This window comes from Mustela nigripes, chromosome 15, assembly GCF_022355385.1.
Source record: "Mustela nigripes isolate SB6536 chromosome 15, MUSNIG.SB6536, whole genome shotgun sequence".
In the NCBI taxonomy this organism is placed as follows: domain Eukaryota; kingdom Metazoa; phylum Chordata; class Mammalia; order Carnivora; family Mustelidae; genus Mustela; species Mustela nigripes.
Window position 1 is genome coordinate 17,728,569 of NC_081571.1, and position 21,874 is coordinate 17,750,442.

Sequence of the window (21,874 nt, forward strand, 5' to 3'; positions counted from 1 at the left end):
CCAAGAATGGCAGTGCCTTTCTTCAAGTTTACTGCATACTACAGGCTCTGGTTCGGAGTGCCTGAGGAGCAGACTTTGAGAAGGCAGGGCCTGAACTCTGAGTTGCCAGTACAGATTATTCTTTGTTTTGCCAAATCTGCGGACTGTCCGTGTACAACTGCTTGAAGTTTCATGCTTATATTTGTAATCACAAATTTTGCATTCTGCTCCTGACATGTCTGTGCTTTAGTATTATCCCTGGCTCCCATCCATCTTTGAGTAGAAAGATGGGCTGCCTTTACCTCTGACTTCTCTGTTACATTTTCCATATCCTGAATCAATTTAAGAAGTGTGAGCATGGGACATTTTCTGACACAAATCAGCACAAGTACTCTGGTAAAGAATTTCTTTATTCTGCTTATTGCTTTGTCTTTAGTGTTGAGAAGAGTGACCCATGGTAGTGGTCAGTATATACATATCGGTTATATCCGTAGGATACTCTTTCAAAGATTTTTTTTTTAAGCATAAAAAGCATACTTGGTAAATGCTTGTTTCATTGGGTTGCTGCTTACCAGCATACTTATGGAAACTTGATCATTTGTGGGAAAAATCGAAAAAACCTTTGAACCCATGGTTGCTATACTTAAAGTTTGTATAAAATAGTAGAATGGTTCATTAGATAACATGCTGGAAATAAGGCAAGTCTTCAATTAAAAAATGGGTTTTAAAAGAGCGAGGGGAGATTCTGGAAATTTGGAAAGACTGTAGTGGGGGATATTTTAAGCATGGGGACAATTCAGAATTTAATTGTTTGAATTGAACATCAAGTGTAGTAAGTAGCACATTTGGTACCTGTTTAGTGTCAAGAACCCCCCAGATTAGTAGGTGAAAAGAGAATTTGAAGCATTTTGAGAAATTAACTCAATTAATAACAATTGAGGGTTTATTACGTACAAAGTGATTTGTAAGAAATGCTAAATAGGTTCATCGCTTTCAAAAAATCCTATAGTTAATTTTAAAAGTTTAATATGGAAGAATTCCATCAATTAAGTCATGGAGTATGGCAATTCTTTACTCCCACTTTTGTGCTCAGCCTAAGACAGGTTGTGGGGAGCAAGTTGCAGGGCTCAGACACTCACCAGTGTCTATTCCCAGCCTTGGTGGCTTTCTTTGTTCTTATCCAGCCAGAATTCTTAGTTTCTGTCTCTCACAGACTGAAGGGGTGAGGATGGAAGTGAGCTGGGGATGTTTTTTTGTTCTCTGGTTTCTTTACAGAACCCTCTGCCTCTTTGGGTCAGAAGGGTCAAGAATTCTCTTCACCTCTAATGTCACTTCTAGATCACTACTCTTCCATCCTCATGTAAAAACCCACTCCCTTTTTAATTAAAAGAAAACTAATTCCAGAAGTTAACATAGTGTTATATTAGTTTCAGGGATGTAGTGATTCAACAATTCTATACATTACTCAGTGCTCATCATAAGTGTACTCTTAATCCCTTTCATCTATTTTGCCCATCCGCCCACCTACCTTTCCTCTGGCAACTATCAGTTTGTTTATACTTAAGAATCTGGTGGGTTTCTTTTGTTTTGGTCTTTTTTGTTCATTTGTTTTGTTTCTTACATTCCATATATAAGTGAAATCATATGGTATTTATTCTTTCTCTGACTTCCTTCACTTAGCATCGTATTCTTTACAACCATCCATCCAGTTGAAAATGGTAAAGTTTCATTCTTTTTTCTGAGTAACTTTCCATTACATGTATTATATAATGTCTTCTTTATCCACTCATCTATAGAAGGAATTGTGGGCTGCTTCCATAATTTGGCTATTGTCAATAATGCTGCAGTAAACAAACGTAAATCTTTTTAATTAGTGTTTTTGTATTCTTTGGGTAAATACCCAGTAATAGAATTACTCAATCATATGGTAGTATTTTTTTGTTTTTTGTTTTTTTTTTTAAGGAACCTCCATGCTGGCTGTACCAGTTTGCATTCCCACCAACAGTGCACAAGTGTTCTCTTTTCTCCACACCCTTGCCAACACTTGTGTTTTTTAGTTTAGCCATTCTGACAGGTGTGAGGTGGTATCTTATCTTGGCCATCGGTGTGTCTTCTTTGAAGAAATGTCTGTTCATGTCTTCTGCCCATTTTTTAAAAAAAATATTTTATTTATTTATTTGACAGACAGAGATCACAAGTAGGCAGAGAGGCAGGCAGAGAGAGAGAGAGGAGGAGGAAGGCTCCCCGCTGAGCAGAGAGCCCGACACGGGGCTCGATCCCAGGACCCTGAGACCATGACCTGAGCTGAAGGCAGAGGCTTTAACCCACTGAGCCACCCAGGCACCCCATCTTCTGCCCATTTTTAATTGGATCACTTGGCTTTCTGGTGTTGTTATAGAAGTTCTTTATATATTTTGGATACTAATCCTTTATTGGATATCATTTACAAATATATTTTCCTATTCAGTAAGTTGTCTTTTAGTTTTGTTTCCTTTGCAGTGCAGAAGCTTTTTATTTTGGTATCCTCTTAATAATGGAGTTTTTATGGTTTCAGTTCTCACATTTAGGTTAGAACCATTTTAGGTTGATCAATTTTGAGTTTATTTTTGTGTACAAGTGATCCAGTTCCATTCTTTTGCATTATGGCTGTCCAATTTGCCCAGCACCATTTGTTGAAGAGACTATTCTTTTCCCCATTGCATATTCTTGCTTCTGTTGTCAAATATTAATTGACAATGTAATCATGAGTTTATTTCTGGGCTCTCTATCCCATTACGTGTTGATCTTTGTATCAGTACCCCACTATTTTGATTACTATAGCTTTGTAGTATATCTTGAAATCTGAGATTGTGATACCAGTTTTGTTCTTCTTTTTTAAGATTGTCTGGCTATTTAGGGTCTTTTGTGGTTCCATACAAACTTTAGGATTATTTGATCTAGTTCTGTGAAAAATGCTGTGAAAAAATCCCTATTTTGATAGGGATTGCATCAAATCTGTAGATTTCTTTGGGTAGTATGGACATTTTAACAGTATTTGTTCTTCCAATCCATGGGCATGCAGTATCTTTCCATTTGTTTGTGTCTTCAATTTCTTTCAATGTTACAGTTTTCAGAGTAAAGACCTTTCACCTCTTTGGTTAAGTGTATTCCTAGGTATTATATTTTTGGTGCAACTATAAATGGCATGCATTCCTGATGTAACAACCTTCTACTCCTTCTCCTTGTTTCTACCCAGAGACTTCACAGTCATTCCTTATCTACTGACTTTGACATTAAAAATGTCTTTCCATGGAAAGTTTTCCCATAACCTTGCCCTTTAACTTGCAACTCTCATCGCTTTAATCTCCCCTCCACTTTCATAGCTATAAATACTCTGAATCCTGTCACCAGAGTGGCTTTACCTGAGAAAACTTAAGTTCAAAAACTGCTATCAACCAAAACCTCATTCTTTCAGCTCCCAATTCAGTTACTCCCTAAAGAGCAATGTTTTATTAACTAATTGTCTGTGGAGCTTCTTAAATCTGTAAACGCCGGGGCCCTATCCCTTTTCACAGCGATCTTGCTTCCTTAACAGCACACTCTAGCAATTTGCTCCTCAGCTGGCTTCCAAAATGGATTGGGGTGTGTGTGTGTATGTGCCTATGTAGAGGACACTTGCCATTAGTCACTGTTTCCTCTTAATGAACAGCTTTCAGGGTGATCAAATTATTTCTTCATATGTGACAATTTTTTGCATAGAATACATCTGAAGATATTATTTGGGGGGGGGCGCCTGGGTGGCTCAGTGGGTTAAAGCCTCTGCCTTCAGCTCAGGTCGTGATCCCAGGGTCCTGGGATTGAGCCCCGCATCGGGCTCTCTGCTCAGTGGGGAGCCTGCTTCCTCCTCTCTCTCTGTCTGCCTCTCTGCCTATTTGTGATCTCTGTCTGTCAAACAAATAAATAAAATCTTTAAAAAAAAAGATATTATTTGGGGCCTTCCCCCCAACCTAATCTATGTTCTTAAAGATATTCAGCTTTCTATATCTTTAAATATGAATAGAAAAAAATTTTGACGAAAACAAGCTATTCAGAAATAACAGTGAGCCAATTCCTCGTAACCTCTTTATACACACACAGGCATGCACATTTTTATTTCTCTCTCCTAATGGTTCTGTTTCTCTGGAACACTCTAATATAGAAGCTATACTTATAAAGATTATGTCTATTAATCTAAAATAGCAACCCACAACCAAATGAGCAGAGCAGAATGAAGTAAAATGGACAACTAAATACAAATCCAATTTTTGACAAATCCAGTTTTGCTGACCACTGCTCTAAGTTAACTTTGTAAACTTTAGGGTCCATTATTTGTCATTCCACTTCTCAAATTTAAGGCAGAGATTAACTGGAAGCTATTTACCAATTCAGTTTTATTTCCACATTATCCTTAGCCTTAGGGAAAGGATCCATTAATTCTAGGTGTTCCCAAAATACAATCCTGTGCATACATTTGAGGCCAAGTAATTCAGAAACAGTTTATTCATAAAGGGTGTTTTTAAGACAGTTTCAAATAAGGTCTAACAAACTAAGTAGCCATTAAACTAAAGTATCGAGAAATATCAGAATGGACAATAGCTATGAAAATCAATACCAATCATTTATAATCAGTAAACAAAAATAAAATGCCATTAGGTATTTACTTATGTATTTGTACCTTATAGGTCTGTGAATGTCCTGTCTTCTGACAGAGTGGAAACCATTATACCTCACCCACCATGGATTAAGCCTGAATTCTTCACATTCTTAACCATGATTATAAATAGAAGCTTTTCTAATAATTTATTGGCTTTAACATAAAAATTCCAATGACTAAATCCCAAAATAAAAATACATTTACCATCTAAAAAATTCTGTTTATATTTTTTATACAAATTTAGCCTCTTGGAGTAACTTAAAGAAATAGATATGGTAAAATAATTTCCTTAAGTACTTTTTTGTCCAATTAAGGTGATGATATTCACAAATTTTAATACGATTATCAATCATATACCAAAACTTCCTAGGCTCCTAGTAGATCAATACCAGTCTAAATCTAGAAGATTAAAAAAAAAAATCTTTGTATTCATTCTAAATGAGAAAGACCACCCCCCTTCCTAACAAAGATATAAGCTACCAAATAATTTTATAGAACCTTAACTTATTTTTCATGATTAAAAAAGTCTTTTAAACGTTATCTGAGAATTCTTTTAGTTTAGGATTATAATTATTTATAGCTTACACACTGAAAATTCTGATAAGCACCTAGGGGGGGAAAAATCCACAATTAGTGCAAAGGCAGCAGACAATATTTTAAGTCATTCTTTCAAGTACAACTAGAGCTAAGGTTACTAAATGCCAAATTTTATGTAAATATATAATTTCCTATCTTGTTTTTTGAAAGACAGCAAATACAAAAATAGTTTAACATCAGGTTTAATGAGGTTTATAGCACATGTATTATTAATCTTATTTTAACTGCAAAAATATTTCAGCCACATTTAGAAAAAATAATGAGAATATAACCCTATATTCTAAAGGCCATATGCAAGAATACTGATTCTTTTCCTTGTAAATAGAATACATGCTATAAAGCTTATGAAACAGTCACTTCATAGGAATGAATACATTTTTAAAACACTGATTAATCTCTGGGGAATTCCACTTTTGCCTATTTAACAAAAATGTATCCACCTTGTAAGGCTTTGGTATAGGTGATGCACAGCACTTCCATCATTTCTCTTTCTTCTTTGCCTCACTCTTCTCTAGTTCCTTTGTCTGCTCACCCTTCTCCCTTTTCATGTTTACGTTTGCTCTTCCTTCTTGATTTCTTCCCTTAGAATTATCAACTATTTTATAGTCTTCAAGGAGTGTTTGTCCTGTTTCTTTTGCAGTTTTCTTCACCATTGCTTTGATACCAATGTTGTCAATATTATAGGCAGTTACACCAACATTGATGGCAGAATCTACTGCATCATGTGTAGCTTCTCCAGCAGTATGCCCATATCTTTAAAAGAAAAGATTAGAAAAAAAGTGTAATGAAATTATAAATATAAATTAAGATCTTTTGAATTAGTGTTAAATAGTCCCATGTTTAGTATGTTATTCCTGAAAGCAAAATCAAAGGTTATGTTTCAAGTTAATTAATAACTTAAAACACAGTAAAGAATAAAATCAAACTGTGCCAAGGCTGCATTTCTCCTTTAGCAAAAACTGTGAAAATAAACTCAGGCTAGCTGAGATTTATTTAATAAAGACGGTTTATGTTGAAGAATAAAATGTAAATTATAATAAAGTTTATTCATCAGTCACTATTTCCCTTTTTTTAACCCACCCCTTCTGGAAAGAGAGAATTTTCAATGAAGCAACTATAAGGCCAAAGAATCTATAGTCCCTATAAATGGTTTTGAGTTCTACCTTAACTAGACTTTGGTTAGGTCTTTTATTTTTATTTTATTTATTTTTTAATGAGGGATAGTGGGTAGGATGAGAGAGGTGAGAAGCAGGAGAGGGAGAGGAACCTTAACCAGGCTCCAGGCCCAGAGCAGAGCCCGACAGGGAGCTTAATCTCACAAACTTGAGATCATGACCTGAACAGAAATCTAGAGTCAGATGTTTAACCGACTAAGCCACCCAGGCGCCAGAATCTGAGGCTGTCCTTAAGCAAAGATTTTACAACACTTCCTCCCTCACTCCACTCTGCTGCAGACTGACTGACCTTCTTATGTTCTTTGAAGCCATCAAACACACATGAGCCACCTTAAGACCTCTGTATTGGCTGAAATCTGCCTAAACTATTCTCACCCTAGGTATTCACATGTCTCACTGCCTAAGCTTCTTCAAATCAGCTAATTGTCTTCTCACTATCTCACCTATTTCAACTGCCTTACTCCATATGCTCTACCCCACTGCTCATCAATCTGTCCTTAAGCTGTTCTTATTGTTTAACTTATCACCTGCTACATACTATAGAACTTAGAAACTCCCATTGTTTTTGCTTTGCTTATTGTCATGCCAGAATAGAAACCCTATTAGAAAAAGGACTCTGCCATGTTCTTTAATGTATCCTATGCAGTGAGAACACTGCCTGACATTCAATATTTGTTGAATGTATAGATTTAATTCCTGCCCTATCAACACAGTTTCTAGTAATCAAATGTATAGCAAAGTGCTTGGGAAATTATAAAAGCACTATACAAAAGTAGTCCTTATTGACAATTACCAATATCTGTGCTTAATACTGTTTCCATAAGAAAATACAAGTTAAAGGCCTACACAAAGATACTAAAAATTATCCCACTGCTGTTTCTCTTTACCCTTTTCAAAGTACCAGGTTTTTTCTTGCCTAGCAATAACCAACAAAAAGGCAACATTTTACATTTTTCTCCAGGACACACTGAAATTTCCTAGGTGATTTGTGATCTGTATCTGGACATTTTGTCTTAATACTGGATCTGTCCTTTGAATTCCCAAGTCCTCTATTATGATTACTCTGGCCTGGAACAGTGGATTGTGATCCTACTAGCTTGCTCATGCTTTTTTTTTTTTTTTCCCAATCTCAGTGCCAGAAGTGTGAATCTTATTATGTTCCCGAATGAGGATTCCATTCATTCCTGTGCCTCATGTTAATAATTAGAACCAGAGGATGACAGAATCTACAGTTTGTCAAACTGTATAGCTATACCTTCTTTTAAAAAAAGATTTATTATTTAAGACAAAGCACATGTGCTTCGGGGAAGAGGCAGATGAAAAGGGGGAGAAATAATCCCAAAGCAGACTCCTCAATGAGTGCATGGCCATAGGGCTCAATACCAGGACCCCAAGATCATGACCTGAGCCGAAATCAAGGGTCAAATGCTTAACTGACTGAGCCACCCAGGGGACCCCATACCACTCTTGACTGGGGCTTTCTCACAGTTACCAGACACCAAAGCTTCCTTAACAGCCACCTGCCAGTACCTGTTGCTTTGCAGTCCCTCAACATTCCACAGCATTTGCTGATTTTGCAGAAGACATGGAACCTTCTCACTGTCAATCAAGCCCCCACAAATACTATCATCAGGTGGCAATGGCTAAAGCTAAATGAGAAGAGAGAGGTGACAGCAGTTTTTTAGCACTGGAAGAGTGAGCTTAACTCTTGGTTGAGCAGGTTTCTCTTAAGGCTTCTCTTTTCCATGTCTGTGTGAGCTATAAGGAAGTGACATGGTTAACTTAAGAATTTGGCCGTATCAGTGTTTGTGAATATAGGAAATCCTCCGATTCAGGACCTTTCACTTCCCTATTCTACTGATGCATTCTGATACCTCTAACTGCATTCATGATATTTTTATATGAAACACAATTCTAAAGGCTACATTATTAGTAGTAACGTGCTAAAAAGGAGTCTGTGTTGATACACTGAGGTTTTGTTTTCCCACACTATCTCCATTTCAGCAGCAATTCCTGTTAATTTGGTTAACAGTACCAAACTAGGAGTCAAAAAACTACATTTTAATACCAATTGTGCCCCAAACTAATCATATGATGTTGGTGAGGTCTCAACCTCTTTACATTTCATCAATTATTACTTCATTTAATAAAATGAAATATTTAAGTTAAAGCACTTTGAAAATTCCATTATACAATATGTGTAATTATTTTTAAAGACCTTATAAAATGGCTTTTAAGCAGTGGTGTTTATTTACTTTGATATATCCTCTCTATCATTTCTGCTTCCTAGTATGCCTTAGAACCAGTATTTTTGGCAGGAATCTGTTCTTCTCCTCCTTGATAAGTAACTGCTCAGTTCTTTTCTTCATTCAAACTATACTGTAGATTCAGACTATACTGCTAAAAACTAAAAAGCCGATTTCTGGTAAAAAGACGTTTGTTTTTTATTTCTTTTTAAAAAGTTTAATTATAGCTTATTTGATTTTATATGCCAAGTAACACTACCAATTGAAGAGAATTAAAAATGAATATAAAGTATGCTCTAAATAAGTCAATGAGACTTAATATACAATTTAAATGAGACTTTTCAGAAATTTCTCCAGAAAATATTCTGGAGCATGTTCAGAAATGTCTACAAAGACAACAAATTGGAAGTGATTCTATATTTCATTAATTATAACAAAATTTCAGTCATAATAAATTTCTAGTAAATCTGCCTAAAATTCAATTTACTTTACATGCAACCTTCAAAAATATTCTTGGAAATATTAATCTTAAATATTTGAAGTAGAAATAACATCTTCTTAGTCTATCCATCCAAGGCAGGTGGGTTGTGGCCAATTGAAGAAGGAATTTAAACTTTATCTTTTTTTTTTTTTTTAAGATTTTATTTATTTGTTTGAGAGAGAGATAGTGAGAGAGAACATGAGCGAGGAGGAGGTCAGAGGGAGAAGCAGACTCCCCATGGAGCTGGGAGCCCGATGTGGGACTCGATCCCAGGACTCTAGGATCATGACCTGAGCCAAAGGCAGTTGTCCAACCAACTGAGCCACCCAGGTGCCCCTAAACTTTATCTTGAAACTAATGGGAATGGCACAACCAAATTTATGTTTTAGATACCTCTAAGTCAGGTTGCATTGTGAATTGTAAGGGTGTAAGAGGAAGACAGAGGAACCAGTTAGGAAACAAGCTATAAGATGGATGAGAAATGATGAGGCTCTATTCTACAGTAGTGGTCATGAGACTGGAGAGGAAAAAAAATATAAAAAACAGGATTTAGCGAATGAACAGCTGTAGGGTGATGCAGTTGGGATTTATGAAGCTTAAAGTTTAAAACAAAAATTAACTGGAAACATAGATTTGAGAAGTTGTAACTATAGACACCAGTATAGATAATATCCACAAAGAACAGAAAAAGACTGCGCAAAGAGTGAAAGCTTAGAACCAATATTTAAAGAATGTATATGGAAGACACAACCCTGAGAAGCAGTCTGATAAGACAAAATTGAACTGTGAGTTAAATGAGAATACTGTTAAAATTTGTGGACGGCTGACCGTCCACAAGCAGTAAGTCTTTGAGCAAGATCAATCAGAAGGAGAGGCTACAGGGAGCATGTGATTAGACTTTATTCATGAAAAATGGAGGAAAATATCTAAGACATTAAAAAGACAAGTCTTTCAAATCTAAAGATAACATTAAATGGAACTCTCTGGCTAATATGATATACACTAAATCTGAAGCCAAACTGAAAGACAGACTTAACGATGAGTCAAAATCAAAAACAAGAAATTAAGCAAATGTAAATACAAAGTTCTTAGTTTTAGGTACATGTATCAACTGTCCAAAAATAAGACAAAGGCCCAGATTTTAAATAAAAGGTTCATTTTTTTAAAAAGCCCAAGTTTGATATGGGTCAATGTAGTAACAGCTACTAAAAAGATACACTCTGTGTTGTATGCCCTATTTCTCAAATGCTAAATATGACCAAATGAGGGAGGCAAATGCCACTGTATTCTATCTGGTCATAATACATAACACTACATTCAAATCTGGGTTCCATTTTGAGAAGAACACTGGTAAATGAAGGATTGGAAACCATACTATATATGGAATTAAAGGAACAGGGAGTATTTTGAAGTTAAGAAAAAGTTAAGTGGAACACATGATGATAATGTTTAAATACTTGTATAGTTACCATATGGAAAAGAGAAGGCTGATTTTATAGAACTCCTGAACAGATGCTATACAGAACTGGTTTTGGGTAATATGACATCTGCAAAAAGAATTACCATCAATGAATTTGGATTTGCCCCTTCACCTAGTGCAAATTTAAGGGGAATTTTAATTAAAATTCAATAAACCAATAAAATACTGTACAACTTGAAAAGGTAAATTCCTTATAGAAAAACAATTTTACTAAGCTTATTCTTCTGAAAAATAACACATTTTATCTTAGAATAAGATAAAATTTTAATAAGGGGAGGATCTAACTTTCTGAATTTATATGATTTTCCTCTATTTAATTTTTTAAAGTTTATTTTTTTTTTTTTTTTTAGTAATCTCTATTACCCAGTGTGGGGCTTGAACATAGGACCTCAAGATCAAGAGTCACACCCTCTTTTGACAGGGCCAGCCAGGCACCCCATCCTCTAAACAATTTCAAATGGGAAAAAAAAGGAGCTTAAAGCTGAAATTTAGAAGCTACGTAGAAGAGTGAGGAATTATTTAGTAGATACCATGCTGCAATTAAATACAGCAGATTTGAAGTTACTTATTTTTATTGTTCCTGTATGTCTTCAGGATCCTAAATTTAAAGACAAAAGTATTAATGTAACTGACAAAAACAGTCTTAATAAACAGTTCCTACATATTTACCTAAAAGTTTTAAGAATGTAATTATACAGCTCTTTAGATAAACCACTCATAATGAACATAATCTTTAATTCATAAAACCATGAAAGGAGGGGCAGGATGGCAGAGAAGTAGGAGACCCTGTTTCAACCAGTCTCCTAAAGTAAGCTAAGTATCACCAGAAAACTCTGAACACCCATGAAATCAGCCTGAGATTTAAGATTGTATACTTCTGGATCTCTACAGGGGCAGGAGATATAAGTGGAGAGGTGATGGGAGTGGGAACACTTGGACAGATACTGGAGGATAACAGAAGAGGGAGGGAGCCACCAGAAGCAAACCATTTGAAAGTAATACCCCAATACGAAAGTGCCCTGTGATTGGGGACCAGCATTAACTTGGAGACTGGTTAAAAGCACTCAAAAAAAAGCAAAAGATCTTGAGGGGCAACTGGTAGAACTGGGCAGTTAACGGCACAGACCTAAGCCCAGGATCCCAGGGTGGTTACCACCAGCAACCACTCGAGCCTGAGAGTCTGTGGTCCCTTAGCCTGTGGCTTTCCACTGCTTGTACCACCTCTCGGGCTGGATGCACTCCTGCCCGCGCCTCAGGGAGTCCGGCGTAGGCGCCAGCCTGCAGTCTCTAGGCTGGCAGCCGATTACCTACGTGGCTGTGGGGTGTGCAGCCTGTGCCTGAGAGAACCCAGGGCAGCCTCAGAGGTCAGGGTCCCTTGACCGGCAGCATTACACAACTTGTGCCTCTGCGTGGTGCGAGTGCATCAGTTGTGGGTGAGGGCCCCAGACAGTAGTACCGGCAATGGCAGTAACCTGGGTTTGGGCTCACCTGGACCAATATCGTGGTTTTAGTGGCACAGGGGTGCAGAAACAAGCCAGGGCCTCGGGTGACCACCGATAATAGCGGCTGGGAATGTGCACCACCTGTGGTGTGGTGGAGCTGTGGTGTTCAGCGGAGTTTGCATGGGGAGGCGTCTGTGTGTTCTGGACCACCCAGAGGTAAGCAGTCTGAGACTTGTCTCTGAGGCGGAGGTCTGAGTGTGGACAGTTTGCTTTCCACTAAACCTCTGAAAAGCACAAAAAGCCGCCAAAAAACAAAACCTCCAGAGAACAAAAGCCTGAAAAACCAGTTTCCACAGATCCAATCCCCTGATAGGGGGCAGGGCAACTCAGCCCAAGCACCACACTCCCCAAGAAGATAAGCCAAAAGGCCCCTCCCCCAGAAGATAAGCCAAAAGAACAAGAGGATAACCACCACAGGGTCCCCATAAACCCCAACATCAGGGGTAAACAATATATTAATCTCTGGGTATTACCCCCAAACCTGTATATTTCATAGATAACAACTTTTCTTTTTTCTTTTTTTAAAATTCGTTCTTACGATTCTTATTCTTTTAATTTTTTTAGCCTACTTTCCATTATGACTAGAGGTTTAATGCAACATATTCCATAATAACTTTTTAACTGGAACTTTTTTCATACCTGTATAATATACCTGTATTTCTTTTTCTTTTCTTTTTTTTTTTATACATATAGATATAAGTTTCAATGTAATTTTTTTTCCCTATTCAATGCCACCCCTATATATAAACCAGTTTCAATTTCCCTGTATCTCTGGAGAGTCCTTTGACAAAGATAACAAGATTCACACAGGAAGAACGGAAATGACTTCCTTGCCCACATGGAGAGTTTATAACCATCTTCCCATCTTATTCTTCTGTTAGGGTTTCTGTGTATTTGTTTTTGTACTATATAAATCTTAGTCTTGGTTCATTTTGGCTGGGTGTTTCTTTTTTTTCTTTTACTTTTTTTTTTTTTTAAAGAATTTTATTTATTTATTTGACAGAGAGAGATCACAAGTAGGCAGAGAGGCAGGCAGAAAGAGAGGAAGGGAATCAGGCCCCTGCTGAGCAGAGAGCCCGATGCGGGACTCGATCCCAGGACCCTGAGATCATGACCTGAGCCGAAGGCAGTAGCTTAACCCACTGAGCAACCCAGGCGCCCCTGTCTTTTACTTTTGTTGGTCTTTTTGTTTCTTCGTTTTTGTTCATGTACCTTATAAATCTTACTTTTGAGGTGCATTTTGGCTGGTTTTTCTCTTTTTTTTTCCTCTTTTTTCTTTCTTTTTGGTGGTGACTTCCAATTGCTCCAAAACTTTCCAGTGTGTACCTTGCCTAGAGTGTGGCTGATATATTCAGCTATACATCCCCTCAACCACCTCTCACCAAAATGACTAGGAGGAGGAACACCCAACAGAGGAAGAATCAGAGACTCTGCCCTCTGCCATGAAATACCAGATAAGGACATAAACAGTATGTTGGAAAGGGAATTCAGGGTAATAATTATCCAGGCAATGGCTGGCTTGGAGGAGACCATCAGTGGCAACATAGAAACTCTAAGGGTGGAAGTGAGGGCTGATCTGGCAGTACTAAAAAATGCTATCAGTGAGATCAATCTAATCTAAATACTCTAACACCTAGGGTAACCAAGGCAAAAGATCGAATTAGTGATCTAGAAGACAAACCGATAGAAAGGAAGGATTGGGAGGAGGCCTGGAACAAACATCTTAGAAGCCATGAAAACAGAATTAGGGAAAAAAATGACACCATGAAACGTTCCAATGGTAGAATTATTGGGATGCCTAACAAATTACTGGGATGCCTAACAAATTTTCCTAGTCTGGGGGATGGAACAAATGTTTCTGTCCTAGAGGCAGAAAGGATACCCCCACAAGACCAACAAATCTAGAAAGACCTCCAGACACGTAACTATGAAATTCACAAATCATAATTTTAGAAAAGGGGGTCCTAAGGGCAGCTAGGGGGAAGAGACTCCTCACATACAGAAGAAGGTCCACTAGAATAACATCAGATCTGTCCACACAAACCTGGCAAGCCAGAAAGGGCTGGCAAGACATATTCAGGGCACTAAATGAGAAGAACATGCAGCCAAGAATACTTTATCCAGCAAGGCTGACATTCGAAATGGATGGAGAGATAAAGAGCTTCCAAGACCGCAAGGTTTGAAAGAGTATGTGACCACCAAGCCAGCACTACAAGAAATATTGGGGGGGGTGTTCCATAAAAGAGGAAAGAACCCAAGAGTGACATAGAACAGAAATTTACAGAGACAACCTATAGAAACAAGAAACAACCGATAGAAACAGGCAACATGATGTCAATAAAAACTTATCTTTCAATAATCGTTCTCAATATGAACAGCCTAAATGCTTCCATAAAAAAGCACAGGGTTGCAGACTGGATAAAATGACAGGATCTATCCATATGCTCTCTACAAGAGACAATTTGGGACCTAAAAGACACATCCAGACTGAGAGTGAAGGGATGGAAAACCATCTTTCATTCCAACAGGCCTCAAAAGAAAGCTGGGGTAGCGATTCTCGTATCAGATAAATTAGATTTTAAGCTAAAGACTGTAGTCAGATATACAGAAGGACACTACACCATTTTTTAAAAATTTTTTATTTTTTATAAACATGTATTTTTATCCCCAGGGGTACAGGTCTGTGAATCACCAGGTTTACACTCTTCACAGCACTTTTAACGGGTCTATCCACCAGGAAGATCTAACAATTCTAAGTATTTAGGTCCCCAATAACGGAGCAGCCAACTACATAAGCCAACTGTTAATCAAAATAAAGAGTCCTACTGATATGAAAATATTAATTGTAGGGGATCTTAACACGCCATTGTCAGCAATAAACAGATCATCTAAGCAGAAAACCAATAAAGAACCAAGAGCTTTGAATGACACATTGGACTAGATGGACCTCAAAGATATATACAGAACATTCCACCCTAAAACAACAGAATACTCATTCTTCTTAAGCGCACATGGAACTTTCTCCAGAACAGACCAAATACTGGGTCACAAATCAGGCTCAACCAATACTAAAAGACTGAGATTATTCCCTACACATTCTCAGACCACAATGCTTTGAAACTGGAACTCAACAATAAGAAAAAGGTTAGAAGGAATACAAACACCTGGTAGCTAAAGATCATCCTGCTCAAGAATGTATGGATCAACCAGGAAATCAAAGAAGAACTTAAACAATTCATGGAAACCAATGAGAATGAAGACACATTGGTCCAAAACTTACGGGATACAGCAAAGGCAGTCCTATGGGGGAAACACATAGCCATCGAAGCCTTACTCATAAAAATTGAAAAACCCCGAATATGCCAACTCTCTTTACACCTTAAAGAATTGGAAAATCAACAACAAATTAAGCCAACCCCCTGCACAAGAAAGGAAATAATTAAGCTCAGAGCTGAGATCAATGAGTTAGAAACTAGAGATATAGCAGAACACAACGAAACTAGAAGCTGATTCTTTGAAAGAATTAATAAGATTGATAAACCACTAGCCAAACTAATCCAAAAGAAAAGAGGAACCAAATTAATGAAATTATGAACGAAAGGGGAGAGATCACGACTAACACCAAGGAAATAAAAACAATCATCAGAAATTATTATCAACAGCCATATGCCAATAAGTTAAGCAACCTAGAAGAAATGGATGCATTCCTGGAAACCTATACACTTCCAAGACTGAAACAGGAAGAAACTGACAACCTGAGTAGACTAATATGTAGTAATGAGATTGAAGCAGTTGATCAAAAACCTCCCAAAAAACAAGAGCCCAGGACCTGATGGATTCCCTGAGGAATCCTACCAAGCATTCAAAGAAGAAATAATACCTATTCTCCTGAACCTGTTTCAAAAAACCGAAACAGAAGGAAAACTTCCAGACTCTTCCTATGAAGCAGCAATACCCTGATCCCCAAACCAGGCAAAGAGCCCATTAAAAAGGAGAATTTCAGGCCAGTATCCCTGATGAATAGGACACCAAGATTCTCAACAAGATCCTAGCTAATACGATCCAACAACAGTACATTAAAAAGATTACCCACCATGACCAGGTGGGATTTATCCCTGGGATGCAAGGGTGGTTCTACATTCACAAGTCAATCAGTATAATAGAACAAATCAATAAGAGAAGAGAGAAGAACCACATGGTCCTCTCAATTGATGCAGAAAAAGCATTTCACAAAATACAGCATCCGTTCCTGATTAAAACTCTTCAAAGCATAGGGATAGAGGGAACATTTCTCAACTTCCTAAAATCCATCTATGAAAAACCCACAGTGAATGTTATTCCCAATGGGGAAAAGCTGGTTCCCTTTGAGATCAGGAACACGACAAGGATGCCCATTCCTGCAACTGCTGCTCAACATGGTACTAGAAGTCCCAGCAACAGCAATCAAACAACAAAAATAAATAAAAGGTATTCAAATAGGCAAAGAGGAAGTCAAACTCTCTTCAAAGATGACATGATACTTTATATGGAAGCCCAAAAGACTCCACCCCCAAACTACTAGAACTCATACAGCAATTCAGTAGTGCAGCAGGATACAAAATCAATGTACAGAAACTAATTGCTTTCTTATACACTAAAAATGTAATTATAGAAAGGGAAATTAGAGAATCAATTCCATTTACTATAGCACCAAGAACCACAGATACCTTGGAATAAACCTAACCAAAGAGGTAAATGATCTGTACTCGAGGAACTACAGAACACTCATGAAAGAAATTGAAGAAGACACAAAAAGATGGAAAAGCATTCCATGCTCATGGATCAGAAGAATAAACATTGTTAAAATGTCTATACTGCCCAGAGCAATCAATACTTCCAATGCCATCCCGAACAAAATTCCACCAGCATTTTTCAAAGTACTGGAACAAACAATCCTGAAATTTGTATGGAACCAGAAAAGACCCCAAATTGCTAAGGAAATGTTGAAAAAGAAAAACAAAACTGGGGGCATCATGTTGCCCGATTTCAGGTTTTACTAGCCGTGATCACCAAGATAGCATGGTACTGGCACAAAACAGACACAAAGACCAGTGAAACAGAGTAGAGAGCCCAGATATGGGCCTGCAACTCTATGGTAAAATAACCTTTGATAAAGCAGGAAAAAATATCTAGTTGAAAAAAAGACATTCTCTTCAATAAATGGTGCTGGGAAAATTGGACAGCCATGTATATAAGAATGAAACGTGACCATTCTCTTACACTGTACACAAAGATAAGCTCGAAATGAATAAAAGACCTCAATGTGAGACAGGAATCTATTAAAATCCTAGAAAACATAGGCAGTAACCTCTTTGACATCGGTCACAGCAACTTTCTTCAGGACATGTCTCCAAAGGCAAAGGAAACAAAAGTGAAAAAGAACTTTTGGGACTTCATCAAGATCAAAAGCTTCTGCACAGCAAACAGTCAACAAAACAAAGAGGCAAACCACCGAATGGGAGAAGATATTTGCAGATGACACTTCAGACAAAGGGCGGATATCTAAGATCTATAAAGAACTCCTCAAATTCAACACTCAAAGAACAGATAATCACATCAAAAAAGGGGCAGAAGACATGAAGAGACACTTCTCCAAAGAAGTCATACAAATGGCTAACATATGAAAAAATGTTCATCATCATTAGCCATCAGGGAGATTCAAATCAAAACCACACTGAGATACCAGTTAGAATGGCCAAAATTAACAAGACAAGAAACAACAAGTGTTGGAGAGGATGTGGAGAAAGGGGAACCCTCTTACACTGTTGGTGGGAAGGCAAGTTGGTGCAGCCACTTAGGAAAACAGTGTGGAGATTCCTTAAGAAATTAAAAGTAGAGCTACCCTATGATCCTGCAATTGCACTACTGGGTATTTACTCCAAAGATACAGATGCAGTGAAAAGGGCCATCTGTACCCCAATGTTTACAGCAGCAATGGCCACAGTTGTCAAACTGTGGAAAGAGCCAAGATGCCCTTCAACAGACGAATGGATAAAGAAGATATGGTTCATATATACAATAGAATATTATGCCTCCATCAGAAAAGATGAACACCTAACTTTTGTATCAACATGGATGGGTCTAAAGAAGATTATGCTGAGTGAAGTAAGTCAAGCAGAAAGAGAGTCAATTATCATATGGTTTCACTTACTTGTGGAGAGTAAGGAGTAATGTGGAGGACATTAGAAGAAGGAAAGGAAAAGTGAACTGGGGGCAATTGGAGAAGGAGACGAACCATGTGAGACTGTGGACTCTGAGAGACTAACTGAGAGTCTTGCAAGGGAAGGGGTTGGGGGGATGGGTGAGCCTGGTGGTGGGTATTATGGAGGGCATATATTGCATGGAGCACTGGGTGTGATACATAAACAATGAATCTTGGAACACTGAAAAAATAAACTAAAATTAAATAAATAAGTAAATAAATAAAAATAGGCATTTGTAGGTATAAAAAATAAATAAATAAATCCATGAAAGGTATAAATAATATACTTCTTTAACACAATCTGCTTTCAAATATGCCTAAATGAAAAGATAATCTCCTATATTGGCTTTCAACACCAGAAATCAGATAAGTATATATAATACATTTGTTTTTCTCCTACGCATAATGCATATAATTATGGCAGATTCAAAACAACTTGGGAGAATAACTTATAGTCAATAAGAATACAAATTTTATTACACTATCATCAGCTGGATTAGAAAAGAAACACAAATGCTTACGCTATCAAATACTTTTTCAAAGTGTAAAATCATAAATATAAAAATATAGATTTATTACATTTACATTCAGAAATGTAAATTCATGTAAATAAATCAGAACTAAATTAAATGAATAACTAGTTCTTCCATTTCTTCAGTGATAAATATTAAGTTATTACTTGCTTGATTCTTGCAGTTTCTTCATTTAAAAGACAATCTCTACTTCTGGGCCAGATTACTCATAAGTGAGGAAACAGTATTACAAAACCCTTTACCTCCCCACTGCACATAATATCTTTCCAAGTTTCTAATTAAATTACTGCTAAGCCAAAGTAGCTTTATAGTTAGAAATATAAAAGTACTTAACTAAATTCTCACCTGTTTTTTCACTCCACAGATCTTTGGAGTAAAGGATAAAAAGAACAGCGATACATACCCTTATAAAAATAAATTAGCTCAGAACCACTGTTAAAAAGTGTCCTTTTTATCATATTAAGATCTCCTCACTAAGGACCAAAAATACAGTATCTACACCAAAACCTTGCTAACCTTTAATAAAGCTCTATTTAATTGTACTTAGATAAGCATTTTTTTTTTTAAATAAAGTAGGAAATAGGCAAAGCTGATGGAAGCATTTATTACTTTCTAACATGACTGCCTAACAATTAGGGCAACAAATGATCCTGATAATCTAAAAATAATTCACTTATGGCCGAAAAGGCACAGCTGATTTTCTTGGATTCTTGCAACAAAAGAAAAAACTATTTTTCTAATTACGATTGATCCACCAAAATAACCTCAGAGTCACAACACAAAGAGTACTAGAGATCAAGGTTAAAAAAAGTACCCAGAGGTAGAAAGCTGGAAGACTTGTTTTTTTTATTTCCACAAAAAGAATTTCAGATCTATGCTATATTTTCTTTGCCAAATCTTTTGATCAACATGCTATGCTGCTTTGATTCAAAATGTATGCATGCTCCAGTTGGAGATCATCAACTCAGTCTGTAAACTAAGTTAGTTTTTCCTAAGCCATTAGTAATTTACTATAGTGGGAGAGCATGTTAATGCATGATAGATCATGATTTCTAACTCTAGATACTAAACGTGCACAGAAGTCCCATCAAGCACAGGGTTGGTCCAGTACTGTTCTTCACAATGCATGTCACAGAGAGACCTGGCTTACATCCCCGCTCTACCACTTACCAGGGATATAATCTTCAACAAGGTTATTTAACAGCTCTATGCTTTGGCTTCCTCATTTATAAAATGGAAATAATAGTGTTAAAGATTAGAGGTGCCTGGGTGGCTCGGTGGGTTAAGTGTCTGACTCTTGATTTTGGCTGGGGTCATGACCTCAGGTTTGTGAGATGGAGCCCCACATTGGACTCTGCACTGGGCATGAAGCCTGCTTAAGATTCTCTCTCTCTCTCTCCCTCTGCTCCTCCCCCACTCCTCTTTCTCTCCCTCTCTCTCAAAAAAAAAAAATAGTACTGAAGATTAAATACATATATTAAAAAGCACTGAACACAAATGTCTGATACGTAAGTATGATCTGAAATGTTGTGAGTGGATAATTAAAACAAATAACTGAGAGTTGAGAATACCATGAATATTACTTTTTGGTTTCTAAATAAAAATTTAATATTAGGCTTTAAACTAATTCAAAGCTAAGAAAGGAACTCGGGTCCTTCATACTAGATTTATTTTTTAGAACTAGATTCCTCGATGCAGAGAAAGGGGAACCCTCCTACACTGTTGGTGGGAATGCAAGCTAGTGCAACCACTCTGGAAAACAGCATGGAGGTTCCTCAAAATGTTGAAAATAGAACTGCCCTATGACCCAGCAATTGCACTATTGGATATTTACCCTAAAGATACAAATGTAGTGATCCGAAGGGGCACGTGCTCCCGAATGTTTATAGCAGCAAGGTCCACAATAGCCAAACTATGGAAAGAACCTAGATGTCCATCAACAGATGAATGGATAAAGAAGATGTGGTATGTATACACAGTGGAATACTATGCAGCTATCAAAAGAAAAATCTTGCCATTTGCGACAATGTGGATGGAACTAGAGCGTATCATGCTTAGCGAAATAAGTCAAGTGGAGAAAGACAACTATCATACGATCTCCCTGATATGAGGAAGTGGTGATACAACATGGGGGGTTAAGGGGATAGAAGAAGAATAAATGAAACAAGATGGGATTGGGAGGGAGACAAACCATAATTAACTCATAATCTCACAAAACAAACTGAGGGTTGCTGGGGGGAGGGGGGCTGGCAGAAGGGGGGTGGGGTTATGGACATTGGGGAGGGTATGTGCTATGGTGAGTGCTGTGAATTGTGTAAACCTGGCGATTCACAGACCTGTACCCCTGGGGATAAAAATATATGTTTATAAAAAATAAAAAATTAAAAAAAAAAAGAACTAGATTCCTCAAGGACTTATAAAGAATAAAGAGCTAAAATCAGATGATCCTGTTTTAAGTCTCACCTTTAACACCTATCAGATTAGCCTGGGCAGATCCCTCATTTCTATGTTTGCCCACATTTTAATATAGGAAATAGATAACATACCACCTGTCCATTCCAATAAGAATGAATAATGGTAGAGTCAAATAAGATGTGGCAATATTTAACATTCTTTACATACAGAAGGGGCTAATGTTAACAAGGTACAACAGATTAATTAAAATTCAAGTTTTTCCCATCAAAACTACTGGCAAACATCACCCATCACAAGAACATGCAGTTAATAAGGTATTCAGAAACTGCAGGGTTTTTTTTTCATTAAGCTTACTCATTGCATGAATGATGAACAAATATAACCATTAGTAATATAAGGCAAAGTCACATATTTCTATTAATTTGTCAAAAATATTAAGAAAAACAGAGTAGGGGTGCCTGGGTGGCTCAGTGGGTTAAGGCCTCTGCCTTTAGCTCAGGTCATGATCCCAGGGTCCCGAGATCGAGCCCCACATAGGGCTCTCTGCTCAGTG

At 37.2% G+C, this 21,874-nt stretch overlaps 1 protein-coding gene across 2 annotated transcripts in view; it reads right to left on the minus strand.

Moving 5' to 3' along the window:
• Nucleotides 1-4,479: 4,479 nt before the first annotated feature.
• SPART (spartin) overlaps nucleotides 4,480-21,874 on the minus strand; it is a 38,258-nt gene continuing 20,863 nt past the window's right edge. For both annotated transcript variants that reach the window (XM_059377723.1, XM_059377722.1), the window contains exon 9: nucleotides 4,480-6,001. In XM_059377723.1, the coding sequence (XP_059233706.1) occupies nucleotides 5,728-6,001 (274 nt within the window). In that variant the 3' untranslated portion in view covers nucleotides 4,480-5,727. The remainder of the gene's footprint in view (nucleotides 6,002-21,874) is intronic.